Genomic DNA, 23,567 nt, shown 5'->3' with positions numbered 1-23,567 from the left:
TTACACTAGGTGTAATCTCAACGTTCACCTTAGATATGTCTCCTGCAGGGTTATCTTTCTGATTAATGGTGCATGTGGGCTGAATCATAAACCTTGGTCAGATGTTAACTATACAGAACCTTATTTTTGTATGAACTATTTGCTGCCAGTAGCTCACTTTTTAGACTAATAAATATTAAAAGTTACAGCTACATGCAAGCCTTTCAGGCCATGCTTTTTTTCAGGGGAAAAGAAAAATGTCACTTTGTCTGTTAAAAGCAACCTAACAGTTTTTAAGCAAGAAAAACATAATCTACACAAGCCCTGCCCTAAACCTAACCTAGAGGCTTTTACAAAACAGCAGCAGATAAGGTCAGAAGAAAATGACAAAAGAAAAACATCTTTAAAATATAACTAAATGTGCATTTGATTTTTTCCATCTCACTGGTAAGAAAATATATTTATGTATTAGAAATACCTATAAAACATTAACTTTGTATAAAAGAAATATTGACATGCAAGTTTTTGTGCGCTCCTGGCTACGTCATTATTAATACTATCCAGATAGCAAGTACCCAGTACTGATAATCTGCCCATTTGTCTCCTTGATTCTCTGACAATTTTTAATGGCAAAACCAGAGAAGCAGTATCTGATATCCCACTAATTTTTAGAAGAAACATCATTTACAGTTTCCGATTGATTGCAGATAAATCGAACCACCCATCCTTTTCTTTCTTTGCATCTCCAGAGTGGCCAAGATGAACTGAAATTTTATGGACTTTCCTACATTCATACATTCACAGACTATAAATGGAGATGAAAACTCATCAGTGAATGATTCCCAGCCCTGCAATTTTTCTCTCAGAACTCAAGATACCAGGTGACTGATATCTCATGATAATCAGTACATTAAAAAAAGTCACTGATATTTATTCATGAATATAATAAGCAAAATACAGAACATTAGACATAACACTAGGAAACAATATCCAATATGTTAAAGAAACCATGCTTAATAGTCATTTTCAATGATACAGAAATATCATGCTATTTCATTTTCTACTGAAAGAAAAAAAATCACACGATTTCCGTAAGGTTTTCAATCAAAATAAGACTGGAAAATCTGTTTGTACGATGAGTCAGGAAAACACTGGGATCAGACTATGTAACAAAGTTGTTTCCTTACCCTTTTTGACTGCTTTATTACAAACAATTACATATAATAATTAATATTTATTATTTGTCATTATTACTTTCAAATAATTATTATAAATTCATATTTTCTGTTTTTGTTGTTGTCGTTTTTTTCCTCTCTATTTTCTCCTTTAAATTCTTAAGAGTATTACAACTTTCCTGAACTCTGTCATAGTGGTTACAGCCCAGTTTTCAACCAATAGCTGTAAATGTCCCTTGAAAGATGTCATTGGAGTTTTGGTCAAGTCTAATTTGGTCAATTAGACTGTGTATTCAACAAGAAAATTTGAACAGGTCCAAATTAAAAATCAAGAGGAAAATAGCATGACTAACAGGAGCCCAAAACATTGTTTTGAAGCTTAAGTCCTAGAGACATTTTGGCTGACATATTCCCATCTTACTCACATCTGTGCAGATAATTGCCTGAATTAAAAATAAATAAATAATTAAATAAAAATGAGAGGTTTTTAAGGGAAAGGTAAAAAAAATGGATAAAAGAAAGAATTCAGCATTTTATGAACTTTTTGCATCTTACAAATAAGCCAAACTCTAAAAGTAATCTAGTTCATACTTCCGACTGATTCATACACCTTACCGTTAACACTAAGCACCATGCTAACAGAGGAGTATCCTATGGTATTCCGGGCAACACATTCATATCGACCTTCATCAGCAGTTCCAACATCACGAATAGTAAGAAATCCCTCTGGACTAACATGAAATTTTCCGCTCTCAGTTACCTGTACTCCATCCTGCAGCAAAGAAGAATGTTTTTTTTTTATTCTGATATATCCAATCCTAATTTCCAGACCTGAATTTTTGTTCTTTTTCCTCAAAGAGTGACTTAGTAAACAAAAAACAATACTGAAGTAGATAAACTTATATAAAATTTAACACACAGTTGTCATGTGTGACAGGAGGACTTGCATGTAGATCTAAATCATACAGTGTATTTATTTACTTTTAAAAGCACTCATTATTATAAATGAAAGTATTTTAATAGTTTTAGGCCTTCACCACATAGAATTTAAGCCCCCAAAATAAGATAGCACTTCCTGAGAATACGTACGCATTATCTTACTCAAAATTTGTCAATTAAAAAGATCTCCAGAGTGCGTATGTGTCAATTCTTCATATACTATGCATTTAAGATACATTAAAGTACATTTATTTTAATGCTCACTAACTGAAAATAATCAAGAAGACTGAAGATTAATAGTAGAAACCCTTGAATTCACCAGTAATTCTACCTTTATAAATGTTTAATACAGCAAGTGTTGCACTGACGGAAATCAAAACCAGAGAGAAAGCCTGATTTTTCTTGCTTTTATCAATTACTTTTTTTATGTTTAATACTCTTCTGTCATTTGCAGTACAGTTGTTAGAGGAAACACTTAGAAAAGTTGACACAGAAAGACGGGTTACCAAAGAGTTACCAAAACATGCCCTGGTTGGAGCCCTAACAGCATAAAAGGACTCAGCAATATAGTAGTTCTCATTGTTTTGGTGCTATATGCTTTTATTGCTATAATGTCATTGAAAGTGGGAATATTTATTGGATATTAACAAAGAACTGTCACTGAAATATATATGACTATTAATATCTATATTACTGATTCTGGTCTGCATAATGTTTCCAAAAATTTGCATAACCATATATATGTCTGTGTATACACACACACACACATAATTCAGGTTTGCTATCTGTATACATACTCTGTATTGCAGTTGACTTGCTGATCAGACTCAAGGTAATGTTTTCAGAATCAAAGTGATCATTGTGTTAATTTGCACTTTAAGCAGTTAGTTATGAAGAGATGGAGAGGCCATTGCCTTTATGAAACAACCAAAGAAATATCTATTACCTTATTCCATGTAATTACTGGCTCTGGCTCTCCTTGAGCACTGCATGGGATCTGCACATTTGTGCCAACTTCTACTGTCATGTCACTGGGAACACTGGCAAATACAGGAGTCACTAAAAAAACAAATGACACATTCATAAGGTATGAAATACAACTTGTACAAAAGGTGATCTAAAAACAGGTCATCATTGTATATTTCTTTCAGTTACCCAACACTTCTTAATCTATAATCCTATTCTGTTTGCAAGTTTTACCTGATTATAGCAATGCCTTAAAGACAATGTTGCTTATTTTTAGTATCTGCTTCAGGCTGATTTTTAAGTGCTCTTAACTTCTAACAAAACAGGCTAGTAGTTGCCAAAAATGCTAAATTCTGTAAGCTAATAGCTCTGAAAAAAAAATCCGTAAATAGGTAACTTTGAACAAAATCACCAGAATGATAGGAAATTTCCCATCAACTTCTGCCAAAATTTTAAACTTTCAAGTTTTAAATAGCAACAACAGAGATTTCTCAGATGATTAAAAACAAAACTTCCCAGAACTCACTCAACTCTAAGTGCCCCAACCTGATCTGCTGGGGTGTTAAACCTTCACAAAACTGCTGTGTATCTGAAACCAATGAGCCTGGGCCTTAAACATCAACTGACCTTTGATTTTAAGGGCACAGGGTACACAACAACCTAATTCCACGGTGAAGAAAATTAATGCATTTTTAATCCTAATTTCCTTCAAATCTAGATCAACATCCAGCACTCAGATGTTATCATGAGAAACACGTACAAGATTATGAAGATGCTTTAGAACTGTATTTCTGCTGTAACATATCAGCACTTTGCAGGGAGGAGAAATGGGGCTATGGTTCTACCAAGAAGCATTTGGCCACACAGCCTACTACCAACCAGATCTGGCCTTGGTGTTAAATAGTTTGTACTGTCTCTTACAAATGAAGCATGGTTATTAAGGAGTAGAGACAATTTCAAATAAGGTGTCCGTGCTGGGATGTAAGAATGTCTAACTCTGAGGATGTGAGGTATGTCTTGTTAAGGACAAACAGACCTGAACCTTTAATCTGTATTCATTAATACAGATTTAGCCACAGTGACCACTGACTAGACATTCCTGAGATGAAAAGTCCCTTTGTTATAAACCCAGTGGAAAACATTTTCTCTTGTTGCACAATTAAAAATACCATTGCAATGAATATATGGAGAGCTCCAATTTCAGGAACATATATGTAGCCTTCAATCTTGTATCTACTCTCTTTTGATGACTGGATTTTGCAATCTGAGTTGCACAAAACTAATTTCATTAAACTTAAGTTCAGTGAAGTTCAACACAACTGGAAACCCATAAAACTTTTTAAAATCGTTTTGTTTTGTTGAATTTTAGTCAGCAATTTTATGTAGGTGAACAAAATCTGGACTTTGACAAATCAATCTCCCATTATTATTTTTAATTAAGAAAGATCAATGGAATTATTATTATTTTTTTTGGACAGATGTCTAAGCTTAGGAAGACTACAATACACTTTTACTGAAATACTGTTTTAGATATGGTCACTACCAAGGAAGTCTTTTAATTAAATGTTTAATCTCCTTCAATTTAATTAAACACCAAAGTACTTAACTAAATTATAAATATTAATATGATTCTAATTAATCATGGAAGTAGCTTACTTAGAATTTACTTGAAAAAAAACATTAAAAAATGGTAGTTTTTTTTTCTGTGTTAGCTTATTTTAGGTATAAGCAATAGCATTTCATTGTGAAAGTCATTCGGGTGTTGTAAAATAAACTGTTTTGTTTCTGGACATTAAAACATTATGTTAATAACGCTATTTAGTTAGCAGAATAGAGTCTTATAAGGAATTAGTCTAACATGCACACAGAAAAAAAGACAACATTTTCACAAGAAAAAATACTTTCACAAGCATAGGAATACAGTCATCCACAAAGCAAACCTCCATTCTTTAAAAACAAGAGTAGATCAGATAAACCTGTTCCACAGAATACAGATTGCTTTAAAGAAATGATACTCTGTTCAAATCCTAATAAGTATCCATATGTTATTTATTAAAAAACACCCACAAACTTAAAAAAAAATGTGCTCAGAAATAATGATCAGAAATGTGAAATATGAGCAACACCCTGAACAACAAGTTTTCTAAATAACAAAAGATATAGTTCTGCTCTTACAAGCTCTTATCAAAAAAGTCGATGCTTAATTGCAAGGTTATGTGTTCTCCAGGTGACTTTGAACTAAGTCTATCTGGGCACACTGATCCACATGCTCAATTTATAAGAGCTAATAAGACACCTTATAGTGCAAATCCAGCAACCTAGAATCACTGTAATATTCAGCAAAACTTCTAAAGAAAAACCCAAGCATTGGGTTTATTTAAACTCTGCTTCGAAAGCTTTTTTACTTCTAAATTAAGATAAATTTAACCTACTTCACATTCACATATATGCCATACTGTGCCAACAAAAATGATTAATTTTGATTCTTACATTTTAGAAAAAGAGAAGAATAAATCAAATATGGAGAACATACCTCTAGGCTGCACAGTCAGGTATACAACAATCCGTTGAGATCCGATAATGTTGACAGCTTGGCATTCATACTGTCCTTGGTCATGCAGGGCTACCCTGGAAATCCTTAGGGTACCAGAAGATAGAACTAAATGTCTTCTGTCAACAGACAACTGGCCTCCTGAAACACAGAGCAATAGCATTTTGCTCTTTACAGCAGTGCAGAACAAAGTCTCTTTGTTTCAGAAAAAGGGAAATCTGGAAGTATTCAAATTTGGTAAAACATTGGAAACAATTAAAAGTTTCTTAAAAAGAAAGAACTGGTGAAACCTTTAATTCACAGAATATGAACACGCAAATATATGTATGCACACAGTCATAATTCTGATCTCTTCCCCTTCTCCTTTTGTGGTAGAGAGAAGTATTTTCATTTAAGGAGCAGGACAAAGCACCCTAACAAGAAGGCGCCAGAAGAATGGCAACAGGTATTACTGTTAATTATTATTGTTAAGTATGAAAGACACTCACAATTCATCTCATCTGCCTAGACCATCTAGACAACCAATAGAAAAATACATACAGCTCTGAAAAAATGGAATATAATACAATACAATACAAATGAAATGAAAGGCACAACAGTGTCTGTACCCTGTTCTTCCTTTCTGGACATTTCATTTGATTGGAGCAACCTTGGCAGAGGGAGAAACAGGGACATTATCAGCATCAAAATGATCAAGAGTTTGTTAAAAATCTGCTTTATGTACCAAAATTTAGAATTCCTTAGGAGTTGCTTTTCCTGCTAGAGCTACTTCACTTGACTCAACTGGCACACCTACTTACATACAACATCTGCTAGAGTATTTCTTCCCACTGCATTGGGCTCAATGCCTTTACAACCCCAACCTGATACAGCAGTCAGCAGAGTGAATCCCAGTGTTCCTGTCGATCCCCGTTAAGTGACAGAAACACAGTACACAGAATTTGTACTGATGCCAGGATGGACTGTTCTGGTTTCTGAAGAGGGCACATCCCAACTTATTTTAGATCTCATCAGTGATGGTCACCTCAATTTCCGTAGTAAATTGTCAGTAATAGATATTGCCACATGTGATTTGTCTTGCATTTCTTAAACCTTTATTAGCAGGAATTTGTTATGGAGGCATACATTGTAGTGACTCCTTTTTACTGAATACTGAAGAACACTTGGGCAACTAGCTTCTGCTGGATATTTTGCCTTTTCTAGCTAAAGCAGAAAGAGATGAACCCCATTTCCTTCAGGACTGAAGCATCTGAACAAATACATGCATTTCCTTTCAATTCAAGTGTCATTCCAAAATCTATTCTAGCAGATTAAAAGTACGTCCAGAACAAATTTACCTCCTTTCGTCCAGGCAATGACAGGCTGGGGATAGCCTTGTGCTTCACAAGGGAAATCAACAGTTTGTCCCTCAATCACCGTTTTGTCTTGAGGAGTGACAGTAAACTGAGGTAGAGCTACAGAAGAGAAAATAAACTGGTAAAAAAAAAAAAAAAAAAGAACTGAAAAATATATGACTGTATGAAATTGCATACAATTTCCTGCACGATGTGAAAAGCTCATATAGGTGGGAAACGGGATGCCAGTGTTTTTACATTCTATTTAATCTAGAGCTGAGATTTAGGGCAGTCTCTTATGCAATAGGAACATCCCCATCACGTTACGCCCTGGTGTCAGTGAAGGTCTCTGGTATCTATTGCGGTATAAGATACACAATAAGACTTAAAGAATCTAACATGGAATGTTCCCTAGATTAAAAATGCTTTCTTCTTTTTCTATCTTTCAAAAATTCCTCAGCTAAAATATGAAGAAAATGTAACACAGTCAAAACCCTCCTTAGCTGTTTTGTTTGTCTTTATTCAGAACGAAAACAGTGAGTGGAGTGCAGGACAGTTTCTGCATCATGACATTATCAGTGTGAGAATTTATTCAGCTCTCAAAACACAATAATCCACTGGTAAATGATAAATGAACAAAACACATGGACGAGTTATTTTGTGTAGCTTTAAAAACTGAACTCATTGACAAAGCATTTGCAACCTGAACTCTTTGTCAGAGATCTTAACATCTTAGAACAGAAATAAATTTAAATTGCTCATAACATTTTGCAAATAAAAGTTCCAGCATTAAAATGTTTGCAAAATAAATATTCTCCACATATATGCATAGGAGAAGGTTTTTTGGTGTATTGTCCTTGAAACACTTTATATTCTTACTACTGACATGCAATACCAAAATTATTGTGATCACAGTACATTAGGAGTGCTCTGACTTTCACTTTGCAGAAAAGCCTCAGCTGGTAGAGTGACTGTTTCCATGAATCTCAGAAGAAAATGTGCCCACGTTCACTTGGCTGTCTATGAGAGAAAGGTGCCATGGATCTATACTCAAAACTCCATTCTAGTACTCCTGGCATAAATACTAAACTCTAGGACTGCTACTTGTTACAGAAAAAAATTAGTCCCACACAAACTGGACATTGCATGTTTTATTCATACCAGCAAACAAAACTATAAGCATTTCAAAACACAAATGTTAACTTCAGTAAATAATCAATGGAATTTAACTTTCAGAGAATTAGTATATAATATCTTACTCTGGGTGAAATATACAGCAACTTTACTATGGATATATAATGTAATTAAAAGAAAAAATCCTTATGGTTTTAGTTTGGCTCTGGCAATTCAAAAAAAAAGAAAAGAAAGACAATCATACAACTTGAAGTAATATACTCTTCATAATATGTTTTACAGCATGTCACTGCAAGTAATACTCACCTTGGACTATGATGTATGCAGTTGCATGGATATTATCTATGCTGTTAGTTGCAAAACAGGTATACTCGCCGCTGTCCTCCTGCTTCACATTTTGTATGTAAAGTCCTCCTGATGGAGTTATCGTGATGCGAGGGTCACTTGGTAAAGGGGTTCTGTCACCTTTGGTCCATGTAATTCGCGGCTGAGGGTGCCCAGTTGCACTGCACTCCAAGGTAACACTCTCTCCAACTAATACCTCTGTATTTTGTGGGTGAATCACAAAACTTGGCCGGGCTGTGAGAAAAGAACAATGCCTAAATATGACTTTTAGCCGAGAGCACTAATTTGGCTGAACATTGCAATAGTTTGGGGAACCAAGTTTTGGTTTTCTATTTTAATAATAGCTCTGTTGCAACGTACCTCTAATCTTGGTGCAAACTCTGCTTGCTTTAATCCTAATCATCTTGGTGCAAACTCTGCTTGCTTTAATCCTAATCTTTTTTTTCCTTACCCCCCTTTAAAACAATTATTAATCATATCCTCATTTACTGATGTTTAGAGACACAGACACTGAGACCCAGAAAACAATCTGGCTAGAAGGTGCTATGGGGTGCTCAAAAAGAAAGAAATTACTAAGTATTTTTTCCCAGCAGCATGTATAAATTGAAATGACATTTTAAGTTTACCTGGTGGTGAGTATACAAGCAAAATTTGTCAATGTCAAGAAGATACAAGAAGCAATACATCTTATTTTTAGCAATCTTATTAAGAAAACAATTCTCTTTAGAAATGCAAAATCCAGACTCTGTTTTTTTTACCTGGTGATCCAAAGTATCTAAGAGTAACTTCCTGAGTTTTCACTTCTCCAGCCACATTTTTTGCCATGCACTGGTAAATGCCCTGGTCTGTTTCTTGAGTATTCTGAATCATTAAGGTGCCATCATCTAGCAAGTTTAGACGGGAATCTTCTTTCATACTGAGCTCATTACTGTGAAGAAAAGAATCTGCTGGAGTTAAACCTTTAAATCACGAGCACAGAAAACTGTCAAATAATAAAAACCTCAATATATTACCCAAAATACCTTGGAAAAAAGTAAGTTTTACCATGTTAAGTAAAATAGAACTTTTAGTTTTCTCCTAAAGAGAAGAAGAGGACAAACAAAAGATGAATCAATTTTGCTTATGCAAGTACTACACCTTCAAAATGAAAAGCCAAAATATTTTTATGAGTAAAAGCTTATGGGGAAAAAAAAAAAGACAAAATACCTGGTCTCATTCTCTTTTAAGAATACAAGCTGTTCTATCCGGCAAATTGATTTCAAATGTTTCCACTGGAAGTATACTAAGTAAGTTCAATACTCAAAATACATTCTACTAGAAGAGGAGTTAGTTGCTTTAATTCCTGGTGCCAAGCTCTCTCTGGATTGTTCAAGGAGCACTTATGAACCTGACTGTAATTTGCTTTGGCATGAAATGTAAATTAAAATTAGCTTATTGTGCTATGTCATGGGTACAACATTTCTGTGATACTATGTAAGTATATTTAGGGCATTTTATTGAAGGAAATGTTTCTCACTTCATCCTGCACATGATGAAGAAAGCACAGAAGTGGGATGAGGAACTCACCCCCTATGTACAAAATGCAGACTGATTATTTTTATACCCCAACCCTCCCTGGTGGTCTAGTGGTTAGGATTCGGCGCTCTCACCGCCGCGGCCCGGGTTCGATTCCCGGTCAGGGAAGAGCTTTTTGATGGGCAGAGGCCAATGGGATGAGGTCCAATGTGGCTAAGTGCCAGGTCCTGCAATTTGGCCACAACAACTCCATGCAATGCCACAGGCTTGGGGCAGACTGGCTGGAAAGCTGTGCAGAGGAAAAGGATCTGGTGGTGTTGGTTGATGCTCGCCTGAACATGAACCGGCAGTGTGCCCAGGTAGCCGAGAAGGCCAACAGCATCCTGGCTTGTATCAGGAATAGTGTAGCCAGCAGGACCAGGGAGGTGATCGTTCCCCTGTATTCAGCTCTGGTGAGGCCGCACCTCAAGTACTGTGTTCAGCTTTGGGCCCTTAGTACATGAAAGACATCAAGGCCCTGGAGCGTGTCCAGAGAAGGGCTACGAAGCTGGTGAACGGCCTGGAGCACAGGTCCTGTGAGGAGCAGCTGAAAGAACTGGGGTTGTTTAGTCTGGGGAAGAGGAGGCTCAGGGGAGACCTTATTGCTCTCTACAACTACCTGAAAGGAAGTTGTGGGGAGCTGGGGGTCGGCCTCTTCTCACAGGTAACTAGTGACAGGACTAGAGGGAATGGCCTCCAGTTGTGCTAGTGGAGGTTCAGGTTGGAAATTAGGAGATATTTCTTCTCAGAAAGAGTAGTCAGGCATTGGAACAGGTTGCCCAGGGAGGTGGTGGAGTCACCGTCCCTGGGGGTGTTTAAGGAAAGGTTGGACCCAGTGATTAGGGATGTGGTTTAGTGGGTAATATTGGTGGTAGGGGGATGGTTGGACCAGATGATCTTGGAGGTCTTTTCCAACCTTAATGATTCTGTGATTCTGTGTGATTGCTGATCTACTCAGCATTCAACAATTGCTCAACAGGTTAATGTCTTTTGACTAAAATCTTTCCATATTCAACTACCTTGCAAAGAGTTTTCTCTCATTCATGCAGCCAGGAAACAAGCCAGAATCAATAATCCCACACCCCAAACTCAAATTTCCTCTTAAAACTCTTTCATATGCGTATTCCGAATAAGTTTTCTTTGTTTATTATAAAAAGTACATGAGCCAAAGAAAATTTTAATGAAATAATTACACCATCCAAGTTTAAGGCTCTGTTTTTTGCATACTCCATAAATGCTGTACCCTTGCCTCATGCAGGGATCTTACTGAAATCAGCCTAAAGCTACAGAAACAGGACTCTATGTTGTTCCATTCTATCAGTAACTAACAAACTAAAATGGTTCCCTTATTAATATATAATGTGAAAGAATTTGTTTTCCAGATCAAGTTCTCCATTTGTGTAAAAGAATTACTCAGCCAAAGTCTGATTAAGCTGGTGGTAAACTCACAAATCATGTGCCCACTGTAAATTCAGGTCAGTTTTGGTGAGATGACGTGCTGCTGTGTTGCTGGTTCAGCTACGATGTGCGTGGCTGTGCTGGAGCAAGCTGGGATCTGCTTGCTCAAGCAGCCAGGTTGGCTCATTGGCTCCCAAGGGACACACATCCCTTATAGTGTGCCCCTTATATCCCTACCCTCCTAAACAACAAGGAGAAGCATTCGAGAAGGTTGCCCAATGAACTTGTGCCATCTCCAGCCTTGGTGGTTTTTAAGACCCAAATGATAAAGCCCTGAGCAACCTGGGGTGTTCCTGTAGCTGTCCTTGCCTTGAGCAGAAGGCTGCACTAGAAATCTGCTGAGGTCCCCTCTAACCTGAATTACCCTGAATAATCCTGTGATATAGGCACTTGGCTGCCTTGGGGCAATTGATATCCCCTTTTCTAGGATGAAGCTGCAACTCAGAGGAAAGCTTACTGCTTTGGAGCTGGGGTTCAAGGAAGCCTCTGAAATCTAACTCTTGTCCAGCTGGAGCCCTTTAAAAAAGCAGCTATTGCTCTGCCTCGAAATGTAATATAAACAGACCTACGCAGCATATGCAAACACTAGCTAAGCCCACAAACCACATGTGCGACATGTCCTTGTTGGATTCTCTGGTACTTACATGTAAGTGATTTACAGTTTTACAGTTGTGAGCAACTTTGCATGTATAATTACAGTTGAAAAACTTACCAATAGTATTATATACATGTAGTCATAAATTAGGACTTTCTAAAATCATCAGTTCTTAAGAGTTTAGAATTATTAATAAAACAGATCTGGGCCATTATTACTCCATATACTTCTTTTTATTATAATATGTTTCTGCTGTTACTATTCCATATGTTAGCATGTAATGCATATGGCCATGCACCCAGAAATGTACACACACACAGACAAACATACTTACATTAAGCTTCTCTATTCCTCTTTTAAACTTACTTGTTTCGAAGCCAGATAATTTCTGGTTTAGGATTGCCTTCAGCTCTGCAAGTGAAGTACACTGTATTCCCTGAGGTAACGTCCACATCCTGAGGCTCTGATGTAATTCTTGGCCTCTCTGTATCAAAAATAAAATATATAAGGAATCCTTACTTGTTTCAACACTGCTAAAGAATGGGAAATAAATATTTTTTCTATATACCTTGTAGAAAAATATTTTTCACAAATGTTTTAAGTTAAAATATTTATAAGCTTAATCAGGATTAAACACACTTTTCTTTATGTAAAAGTGACTGCTGCCTTTCTGACCTCCGTTGTTTACTAGGAACTTTTAGCAGACTGGAAATAGATTGTGCAAATTTGTATCAGGTTCTAAAGTAGCTGTTTTATTTGTTTGAACAAAGGCTCAATTTGCTTATGAGGAACAAACTTTAAAGCAGCAAGCACAAGTGCCATTTAAAATAACTTCCTCTAGATTAGTATCACCGCCTAACCTACCTCCTACAGAATAATTTGTCCAGCTTGCTTCCTGCAGTTTCCATATTCAGGCTCCTTAGATGTGCAGAGAGCTGGGAGGATGCCATGTGAATTATGCTTGCACCAAATCCCCTTTTACTTTCTTTTCCAAGAACCTTGTAGACACTTATGGTTATAATTCCCCTGATCAGAATTATACCCAACATATAAATAAAAGGTCAATTAGTTATTTTATATCTTCTGAGGCAAATGCCCATTGCACGGTGGAAAACCTGCTTTTTGGATTCGGAACAGGAGAGGTGCGAGCCCTGGGGTGTCCATTAATCCCGCAGTGACAGAGGATTTCAGTGCCCGTGTAGGGCACTCCCAATAAGTACAGATGATTATAAAAGAAATCCAGTGACCTAACCTAACAAAGTCAGCAAGAGTTTTAACAATAAATTCTCTGAAATTAGAAGCAATTATATTTGTTTTCATTCCTTCTTCTCCCTTATGTAAAAGGGAATATGGGACACCAAAAACTTTAACATAATACCAAAGACCCTAGATGACAATCAAATCTGAAATATAAAAAGGAAAAATAAACTTCTTCTGGATAATCACATTTAGTTTCTTAATGACAAGCTCCAAACACGTCTATACTTGTTTCAATATAGGCTCAGGGGTAAAAATGACCAATTCTGTAGGAAGAAGACAAAAAACTGGGAAGGAACACAGAGAGAGTTCTGGAAATACACAATATTAACCAGAAGTAGTCAGTGTTACCAAAGAGAACAGAAGAACAAATTCTAATACAGTCTGGGTGTGTTTAACACATTAAAGAAGTCAGCACATAGCGGCAAACCCACCACAGTTAAGTTCCTCTGGTGTTATCGTGGCCACTGATCGTCCCTGGATCCTTCGTGGATACTCGCAGGTAGCGGCTGCCTGGGCATTTCCCGACTCCGCGTACGTCTTCAGCAGCTCCGCCAGCCACAGGATTTCACAGTCGCAGTGAAGAGCGTTTGAATCCAAACGCCTGCACGAAACAAGAAGTGGCCACCGCTCCTATTAGCAAGCTCGGACTATTTACAGACAGAAGGCAATCTTAAATGCAGTTGGTGGTCACTCGCTTGTATGCATTCTGGCAGTCTTTATTACAAAAGTGCATATAATTTTTACTGCACGGGTAGAACTGTGTTCAACCTAGCAAGCATATGAACAAGATTTCTAACTCCACATTCAGTGAAAAAATCTGAACTTATTTAGATGTTGTACAAACCTTCCTAAAATAAGGAACATATACAATTCTCCCCCCATTTTTTTTTCTTCTTAATACTTATTCATGCAGAAAGTTCAGTTAACTTGACTTTTTTACAACTTCCCATTTTGTTGGTAATGTAACTCAGACAAACACCCACAGTTTTATTTAAGTGCTAAGCTTAATAAGCTGCTCATTGAGTTCAGTTAGTCAGTAACCTCCTGCAATAGGAGCCTATAACAAGACCTATAAATTCTGTTGACTTTCTTTCTAGTTACTGTGTGGGACACTGTGCTTTCTAGTGGAAGGCCCTGTAGGAAAAAAAAAAAAAAAAGTATGGTAATCTGTACCATTAAATATATCTATGTATAAACTGGAAAAAAAGTTGCATGACAAAGTGACTTTAGTGTATATTTGGGGTTAGTTACCTTTTTGATCATTTTGACTAATATATTGACTAATATATTTTCAACATATTATATTATAAATATATAATATATATTATAAATACATATATATATATTATATTTGTATTGTATAAATATATAAACATAAATATTATGTTATATTATATAATATAATTAAAAAGCAATCAAAAGAAAATATCCAAATAATCAGATACTAAAGGATATCATACAAGGATCACCTAGTAAGACATAGACAAGAGGGTAAAAAGGAAGGAGCTGTTTTGTATATTATTTAGTCTACATAACAAAGTTCTGATAGTGAACAAGACCATACGTCTACAAATAATTTGAAGAAAGGAAACAAACAAAAGGAATTAGTCACTAAAGATGGTAGGATATGAAGCAATGGTCTCACTCTATGTAAGTAAACAACTGCAGCACAGTTTAGGAAAAATGATTTAATATTTAAAACACTTTCATAATGAAAAGCCTTGTCAAGAAAGATACACTTTGCAAGATGAGATACAGTATAATTAGATTATTTAAATTTTCTTTAGTTTGATAATAGTTCAATTTACTTACAGTCTCTTCATAGATTCTAAGTGACTAAATGTTCCAGGAATCAAATGAGCTATTCTGTTATTATGCAAAAATCTGTTAAAAAACACAGAAATATGCATGTAATAATTCAGATTTTGACATGTACACATTTCATGTATATTATTCTTAAGGTTCTTTCACAGAAAAATAATTTTACAATTTTTTTTAAAACCTTTCCCAGTAATCCACTGACTGCTAATTTTTACCTAATTTCTAAGGTATATTTGTTGATCCCATATGGGAAAAAAGAAGCCATAGAATGATAAGACAACTAAAAAACTAAAATGGAGTTCAAAAGCATTCAAATGAGCAACTCAAAAATAAAAAAAAAGTCATTCTGCTAAGTTAAGCCCAAAAAGATATTCTTGGCAAAAGTTACTTAGCAGTTAAAATAAAATTTTTAGCCTAGAAATAATTTACAGGATGATAAGAACATTATTTTCTGATTTTGAACATTTGATTTTATTCAAACAAAGAAGCAAGCTGACTCTTCTGCATCTTACCCCAAGATAAACAAACTTACAGCCTTTCAAGTTTTGGAAGATGGGTAAAGGACTCAGGTTCCAACGTTTCTATTTGATTAAAGTGCAGATACCTGAAAATATGTCAAATAAAAAGAAAAATGCTGAAACAGTTTCCTTAATGAAGGTAAAATATTATAAAGCATTTTGCTACTGTTTACATGTTTTACACATCTAAATGATGACCATGATGCAGTGGCTTAACCTTCTTTTGATATCATCTGAACTCTGTATTAGAATATGAAAAATACAGGAAGTGACAATCAAGAAAGATTTCACACTGCTATATATCGTGTGTGTGTGCACATATACTTGCAAAAAAACTGCCTGACAACCTTTACTTTGGAGATTTTGGAGATACTACTTTGAGCACTCTTGCAAAGTCTGCTTTTCATGAGTATTCATCCTTGCATATACGAAAAAAAAGAAAGAAAAATAGTATTTTAATAGGGAAATGTTGCATATTGTTTTAAAGATATTTATAGTTTCCAGTAGAATAACATATAAATTGAATATTTCAGTAATAAAGAATAAATTGAAAATTTCAAGATGCTGAGAATGCTATGAATCCTGGCATTTAAAGCTACTAGGTCTCTCAACAGCTCAAAAGACAAAAAAATTCATAGCATAAAACCTGAATCAGTCCTAGACTGATAGATAGATCCCTGCAACTAGTGTACAATTCACCACCACAGCTGTACTCTGGTTGATGCTCTGTTGATGCTCATGTAAGCTCTTAATATTATACAGCAATATATACATACAGCTATTAATCCCATAACATGGAAAGAGTTTAATGGAACGGGGTAATCAACCAGATTATTAATCTGCAACTGGTGTGGAAATAGGCTATTCATAAGGACTTCAAATGCAGGCTCATACCAATCCTGGCTGTGAGGACTGAGCTGTGTAGGTACCCCACAGCTTTGCAGAGGAGAGAACAAAAAGGAATTGATGGAATTGTGAAAATGATTTATAGACTTCAGATCCTTATTATATCCAAATGTATCCTCTTAAAGTTTCCTGTCTGACTGCTACCTCTGACAAACTTGGGAACATCTGGAGAGATCGTATATGTAGAAATCACCACAGGCTGAAGAACAATAAAGCCCATCATTTCAAAACAGAGAGAAAATCTCAGACCACCAAATCTTCTGAAAAATAAATACATAAACAATCCCACAGCAAAAAAAGTAGGAAGAAGGCGGCCACGGGAGCTCCCCTGCACTGCTCTGCTCCCTGACCTGAGCCGCACAGCTGCCGTGGAGAGCACAGCACGGGGCCCAGAGGAGATGGCCGTGGATGCTCTTGTTCCGGCACGCGCTGGAAGGCGTGTGGGGCGCTGATGCCAGGCACGTGCCTGGCAGCCTCCCAGCTCCCAGCCAGCAGCATGGCCAGAGCACAAGCCAGCGAGTGATGCCAGGCAGCAGTGAATGGGGACCGCAGGAAAAATAAATAAAAAAGCCAATAAAGCGGCACGGATGTGATCAGGCACATCAGAGCATCAAGCCTGCTTACTGCCAGTGCAACGTGTGGCCATGGATCATCGTGAGAACAGATTTTGATCCTGTTTGCATAAGGAAGCAAGAAATGTGTAATCATGCTGTTCCTGCCAGTCTTCAGCTCCGTTTTCAAAATACTGTCCAGCTTCATCTAAATTAAAAAGACAGACATCTCAAAGGCAGCTACCTCCTGCAAGTTTCATTCAAATCAACAGTGGAGAGAAGAGCGACCCCATCTAGGTCCAGTCCTGCAGAATGGCTGGTGGGACAGGGACGGTGTCTAAGACAGTCCGACCTCCACCACACCAGCAGCTCACAGCTAGGCAGCAGCAGGACTTGTGACTTCTCCTAAAGCAGCTTTACTTTTGGATTAAAAGAAATCCAGGCACCATTTCTTCCTGTACAGCAAGCAGGGATTTTTTTTTTTCCTGTTTTAACATAGTTAACTGTCTTTGCATTTTTATCATTCATGTATCTCTTGCATTTGTTTGGTACTAACAAGGCAAGATTTGTATGCATGAGTAATACCTCCTACTAGAACAAATAAAGTTGGGGAAAACAGGCACACTGAAGCACGCAGTACCTTCCCCAGGTCCACAAATCAGAAGCCATATTAGCAAAGACAAAAAAAGAGAAGGCACCTCTCTCAGATTGTGTAAGTGACATATATTTAATTAAACCCAAAGCAATGCCTCCTAACTCCTGTTCAGTATTCCAGTTGACAATAAGTAAAGATGTAAAGGATAGCTTTTGTGCCTGAAAACTCATTTTTCCAACCAAATTAATCAGTTTAATTAAAGCAATACCTCTGTTACAAACCTTGCCTTGTTTATACCCTCAGATCATCGCAGATACAACTGCAGTAACCCAGGCACTGGAGCACATTGTAACTGTCAACTTTACCTCATCAGAAACCATGCTGACTGCAGTAGCACAAAAATCAAATAATGAAGCCCAGCTAGGGAATGCTCTGAACTGCTTATATGACTAGTTAAGCAGGGCTTTGCAGGTTTTTAAAGGTCTCAGCCTTTTTTGAGGTCTCAGGCTATTTATGAACAGAATAAGGTGTTAAATATGTAGACAACCATTAGCAACAAATGTAACTGCAAAAAAATAGAGGCAGAAACTATACTGCATTATAGGTCATGCATTATAAGTACAATATAAAAAGAATAAAAAATTCCTGGCTGTATGACCTACTCTTAACTCACATTTTATCATTTAGTTTACTTACATTCTTTTCATTCTTTTCTTGTACGAAGCACAGTAATGTTTTTTTTTTTTTTTTTTTTTTTTTTTTCAATGGATTTTATTTTTTAATTAATATGAGAATTTCTTGGACTGGAAATTCATCCAAAAGGTAATCATATTCAAGAAATAATCTCACACTGTCATGTCTTTAGAGACATCTTTTATGTTCAGAGTATAACAAGCACTTGAAAAAAAGCAGTATGATGGAATGAATTTGGTATTAAAATACTTTCATACTGCAAATTAAAAGAAAAAGCATGCACGACTAGTTTTTAAAGATTTTTGTCTTCCTTTTTCTTTTTTTTGATTCTGAATTTGTTATCAAGTAGGAAACAGAAGGAAAGGAAATATTTAAAGAAAAAATAAATAAAAGAAACACCTAGAGGAAGATAAAGATTTGATCAAGTAAGCACAGCACAGATTTTTTTCTTTGTTATCATTAACCTTGGAGGATGAACAGTACATTAAAATTCAATACCGGTAGCATTTCTCTTCTTCCATAGGAGTAAATTTCGGATCCTATCTTCCTTCATAATATTATTGTAGAGGATTACTTGTATCATATATGCCAACCGTTCATTTCCAATAGTATCGCCACTTCTTTGGAAAGTACTTAAAATTCATTAGTAACATATCAATTATGTTCTAAATATTTAAACAGGTTTTTTTTGCCATTTTGTTTATTTGAAAGAGAATGAACAAACAGATTTTCCTGCCCTGCTCAGGCATATGACAAGAATTAACAGCTTAAACCACAAGGACAGAGATTCAGATTAGACATTACAATAATGGTATAAAGTACTCAAACAGGATGCTTAAGGAGATTATTGAATCTGTTACTTAAAGACTTTCAAAATCAGGCAAGATTCCAGCCATTTACAATGCTTGACCCCAGCTGATATTATTGTAGAATAATAGAGTTACTGTACTTCACATACCTTCTCTCAAAATATTTTATTTTATTTTATTTTATTTTATTTTATTTTATTTTATTTTGTCTCATTTTCCCTACCATAAGCATTTTAGCAGTACATCAAGACTTTTAATCCACTGTGTTAAATCTCCACTGTGTTAAATCTACATAAAACCTCACGTTTATGCAACAAGCAGGAACTCTTTGTAATATAAAACTTTAAAAAAATCATAGCAGCTTTTGAAAGTTACTGAAATATACATAGGAAGGAAATACATAAAATAAATAGAAGAAGCTGCATCATGGCATGTAAGATAACATTTTTATATGTTAATTTCCCCAAAGATATGTATATATGAATACAATCTGCAGCATAACTCTAGCAATAGCTTACAAAGAACAAAAATAGTATGTTAATGTGAAAGTTAAAAGAAAATGAGAAATTAGTATTCCACTAAGAATAAACGTTTAAATAATTCTGTGAGTATCTGGGACTCCCACTAGTTGAGGACTGCAGAGAAAGCATGTTGTCCCATGCAAATCTCTTAAATGAGAATTGAAAATATAGCAGGAAAGCCATCAAACAAGTACATGCATCTGGGAACAGACTGAACTTAGAGCTCAAATTTGTGATCCAATACCAAAAACTTGTGACCTCCCAAGCCAGGTATCTGTGATGTTTCAGGTGGGAATCAGTGGTCTATACACTAGAGGTCTATGCACTAGTGGTGTAGGCATAGAGAGGCAGCTTTGGTTTCCTTTCAGGCACCCTGGCTGATTTCAAGCTGCTGCTCCAAAAAATGCAGATTTCCTGCAAGTTTGTGTCATATTTTCCAGACCCAAACATATATCCTGCAGGTTCAGAGGGGTCTAAACTTGTCCTAAGTAATCACTTTTAAACAGATGTCTTTCTCCCTTCACACTCTGCAATGGCTGAAGAGTTAGGCGACGAAATATGTATGGCTCAAGTTCTCAGTGTGTACAAGCACCTAAAAAAATGCCAAGTGTTCTCAGAATTTATTCTACCACAAGTGAATTTCAAAGTCTGATTCAAAGATCTTATTATCCTGGCAGAAATTTCCGAGGAAAAAGACATTTCTACTACATCAGCAGCAAAGAATTCTGTCGTGGAGGTTTTAGTGGGATACTGCCAGCAGTATTTGCGGCTGCTTTTCTTTTTCTTCCCTTATACATGCAACAGTCCTCTTAAATCAAACTGTACATACAATTTCTCTCCAGTATTACTACTGAAGAATGAAAAAAATATATATGTAATAATAAAAAAGTGCTTACTGTGCAGTTTAATTAAAAAAAATCAACGATCAGTTTCACTCTGTTTCATTGGAGCACAGGAAATTACTGTGAAACAAGTGTGTTCTCCTGAGGTGTGGAGCCACAACCTCTCCTCTGAGAACTCTGCTGAGCAAGGAAGGAAAAGAGCATTTGGCTGAGCCAATGCATGCAGGTTGCAAAATGTCTTTTGACATTTTTTGTGCAGGTCACAGTAGCCTGCAACTTGGAAATGTCATACTGAACAACTGACACAGTCCCAAGGTGAAGCAGGAGAATTTGGGAAGGTGTTGTTTGGTCTTGTGAACACAGTATCTCTCCAAAGATAATGTGATAAAACAGATCTTGTACAGCCAGGACCTATTTACAAGACTCTAACTTTGTTTAAAATTTGATTTTATACAGAGTAACATTGAAGAATTAGTGATTCAATAAATACACCTCAGTGTTTAAAATTCTACACAGAAAACAAGAATTGCTATTAGCATGCAACTAAGCCCTACCAGTTGCTGTCAATATGCTGTAGCAATCATTTCTAGAGCAGGAGGAAGAGGAAGAGAAAGGTGTTAAGGGAACAAATGACATTTATATATGTTTTATAATCATCACTTTTGTTTTGTGCAGATGCTCTTCCTTCAGAAGGCATCTACTGCCTTCTAAAATGAGCTTCCATGATTTGTACACCATCTGAAGTATCATTTTACACACTATGTCCACTAATGTCTACTAGAGGTTTACACTAAGAAGGAAACTGGTTCATATCGTAGTAGAAGAGATTTTCAGCCTCCAAAATTCATATGCTACAAGACTCATCTAGAATTGTTATTTGGCAGTCAGGTTCTGAAATAGTGATGCATTTCTGTCTCCTTCTGTTTTCCTAAACAATACCATCATGCATACTAATACTTTCTGTTTATAAAAGAAAACATAGTTAAACCTAACAGAACCAATACAGTCAGTTTTTGTCGTGCTACTGACTGCATTTTCATTTTCAGCAGATTCATCTTCAGTCATTATAGAGGAAAAAGTGTAAGACTAATCAATCTTTCTAGAAGACAAAGATTACTGCAACAACTGCATTACAAACAATGAACTTTCTTACTTTTTAAACATCTGTATATGGCAATCATTAACATGTATCAATAATAGCAAGGTCTTAATTTTAAAATCTCTTATTGTTTATAAAATATAACGATACTGAGATAAACTTCAATAAACCAATTCAGCTTTAGTTAGACTAAAAAACAAAGTAACTGCTGTAGTCAAAGGAATTACAATATTATAAAACCTACAGAAATGAAATCAAAATCTTTCTCTAAGCAATACACATTAGATTTCAACATTTTCCACAATTGTGCTGTTTCTTTGTCAAAGCTATTTCATAACGTATATGGACACAGGGAATGCAAAATAAATAAATAAATAAATAAAAAATAAATAAAAGACAAACACAGAAATGAGGAATTTGACACAGAGATCAATTTTGTTTTTCCACATGCAGATGATTACGGGGCTCTCTGACTAACAACCCACTGAGGGCAGACATGCAAAGCATGCAGGCAGGATGTACGGATCAGAACGTGCACTTTTCCTCTGCAGGGGAACCATGCAGATGACAGCACAGAAGAGAAAAGGCACTTACAGTTGTTCTAGAGAGGCAAGTCCTTTAAATGCTTGCCTGTCAATTGACTGGATTTCATTCTTGTACAAATAGCTGAAACAAGAAACAATCAGTAATATTAGTACACAAACAAGAGCTACATGAAGGTGGAAAAGAAGAATTAAGTTGACACATGAAGACAGTTTTTCCACTACATATTAGGAAAAAAAATACAAAACAAAAACTAAACACATACACATAAAAATACTTTGTCCTTGAGAATTCATCCCAAATGTTTGCCAGGAAAAACAAAAGTCTGGGGCCTTGTAGGCTGTCACCCAGATGGTCTTTGGCTTCCCAGTTCTCACTGTTATTACTTACTGCTTCTTTGCCCCTCAGTTTCTTGATAGGCTTGCCAAAAGTCAAAATAAATTAAATTTAATGGGGCAGAATTGCATCAGGCTGCCTTTTCCAGAACACACCAGGGATGCCACTGGCCTCTTGTTTTCTTTAAAACATTTCATCTGAGTACTGGTACAAATATTCATATTATGATGGAATTTGTCTTTTGACTCGATTTAGAGAACAGTGAAAATTTCGATAACTCCATCTGTGTCACCTTTTGAATAATTACAAAAGAAAAAAAGTACAAGTCAGAAGATTGCTATTGCATCAATAAAACAGGATTGCATATTTGTTTTATCACTTATAAAAGATGGACTTTAGGTCGTCATTGATAATATAAACAGAATAAACATATGCAGAGTACCAGTATGTTCACAAGTGATGTCCATAATTTTTCCACAGAAAAAATCCGCTGGTTCTGGATGGATCAGTGTATGTTCATTAAGCTTTTAACATTAAGTACAGATGGTTTAGTGAAAGTGTGTTTGAGAAAAATCACACAGTTTAACTGATAACTGCAGTTTCTGCATGGGGAGTTTCTGCCACTCTCTTTTTGTGTTAGGTTAGGAACAGGTTCTCAGTAAGAACTTTCTCACAATTATTTGACAAATGGTTTGAAATTGAGTTAATCAGGCATGGATGTCTATGAAAAAGGGATGACGAGACTTGGTACCACAAATGGCTTTATTAGCTTTATTAGTAGTGTGTTTGGCTTTTCTATTGTTACAGCTTTTGGTTACTTATCGGAAACACTGCAAACATCTTTGGAACTAGATGGTCTTTAAGGTCCCTTCCAACCCAAGCCATTCTATGATTAAAGCAACAGATAAAATACTTGCCCTGCTGGAGCCAGTGGCAGCTTTTACACTGACTTGAAGGCCAACACTTTACAGCAGGCCTTAACAAGAAATAAAGTTGTAGGCATCTGATGGTACCTCAAGACAACTTTGGGGGACGATATAGTG

The 23,567-nt window shown here is 36.0% G+C and overlaps 1 protein-coding gene and 1 non-coding gene across 4 annotated transcripts in view; one reads left to right on the top strand and one right to left on the bottom strand.

Annotated features, from left to right (window-relative positions):
* Positions 1-23,567, bottom strand: part of PXDN (peroxidasin) — an 86,923-nt gene that overhangs the window by 25,624 nt on the left and 37,732 nt on the right. For 2 of the 3 annotated variants that reach the window (XR_004778107.1, XM_035543069.2), the window contains exons 4-14: positions 22,240-22,311; positions 15,644-15,715; positions 15,103-15,174; positions 13,722-13,891; positions 12,397-12,514; positions 9,182-9,351; positions 8,385-8,657; positions 6,948-7,064; positions 5,593-5,751; positions 3,040-3,152; positions 1,770-1,926 (exon numbers count right to left, since the gene is read on the bottom strand). Coding sequence is in view for 2 of the 3 variants with exons in the window: in XM_035543069.2 (XP_035398962.1) it covers positions 1,770-1,926; positions 3,040-3,152; positions 5,593-5,751; positions 6,948-7,064; positions 8,385-8,657; positions 9,182-9,351; positions 12,397-12,514; positions 13,722-13,891; positions 15,103-15,174; positions 15,644-15,715; positions 22,240-22,311 (1,493 nt within the window). In the remaining variant the exon portion in view is untranslated. The remainder of the gene's footprint in view (positions 1-1,769; positions 1,927-3,039; positions 3,153-5,592; positions 5,752-6,947; positions 7,065-8,384; positions 8,658-9,181; positions 9,352-12,396; positions 12,515-13,721; positions 13,892-15,102; positions 15,175-15,643; positions 15,716-22,239; positions 22,312-23,567) is intronic. The other variant, XM_035543070.2, reaches the window with a different exon arrangement.
* TRNAE-CUC (transfer RNA glutamic acid (anticodon CUC)) lies at positions 10,035-10,106 on the top strand. Its single transcript has one exon. It is a non-coding gene; the product is annotated as a tRNA-Glu (tRNA).

This window comes from Cygnus atratus, chromosome 3 (genome assembly GCF_013377495.2).
Source record: "Cygnus atratus isolate AKBS03 ecotype Queensland, Australia chromosome 3, CAtr_DNAZoo_HiC_assembly, whole genome shotgun sequence".
Classification (NCBI taxonomy): domain Eukaryota; kingdom Metazoa; phylum Chordata; class Aves; order Anseriformes; family Anatidae; genus Cygnus; species Cygnus atratus.
This window is presented reverse-complemented; position numbering and strand designations above follow the sequence as displayed.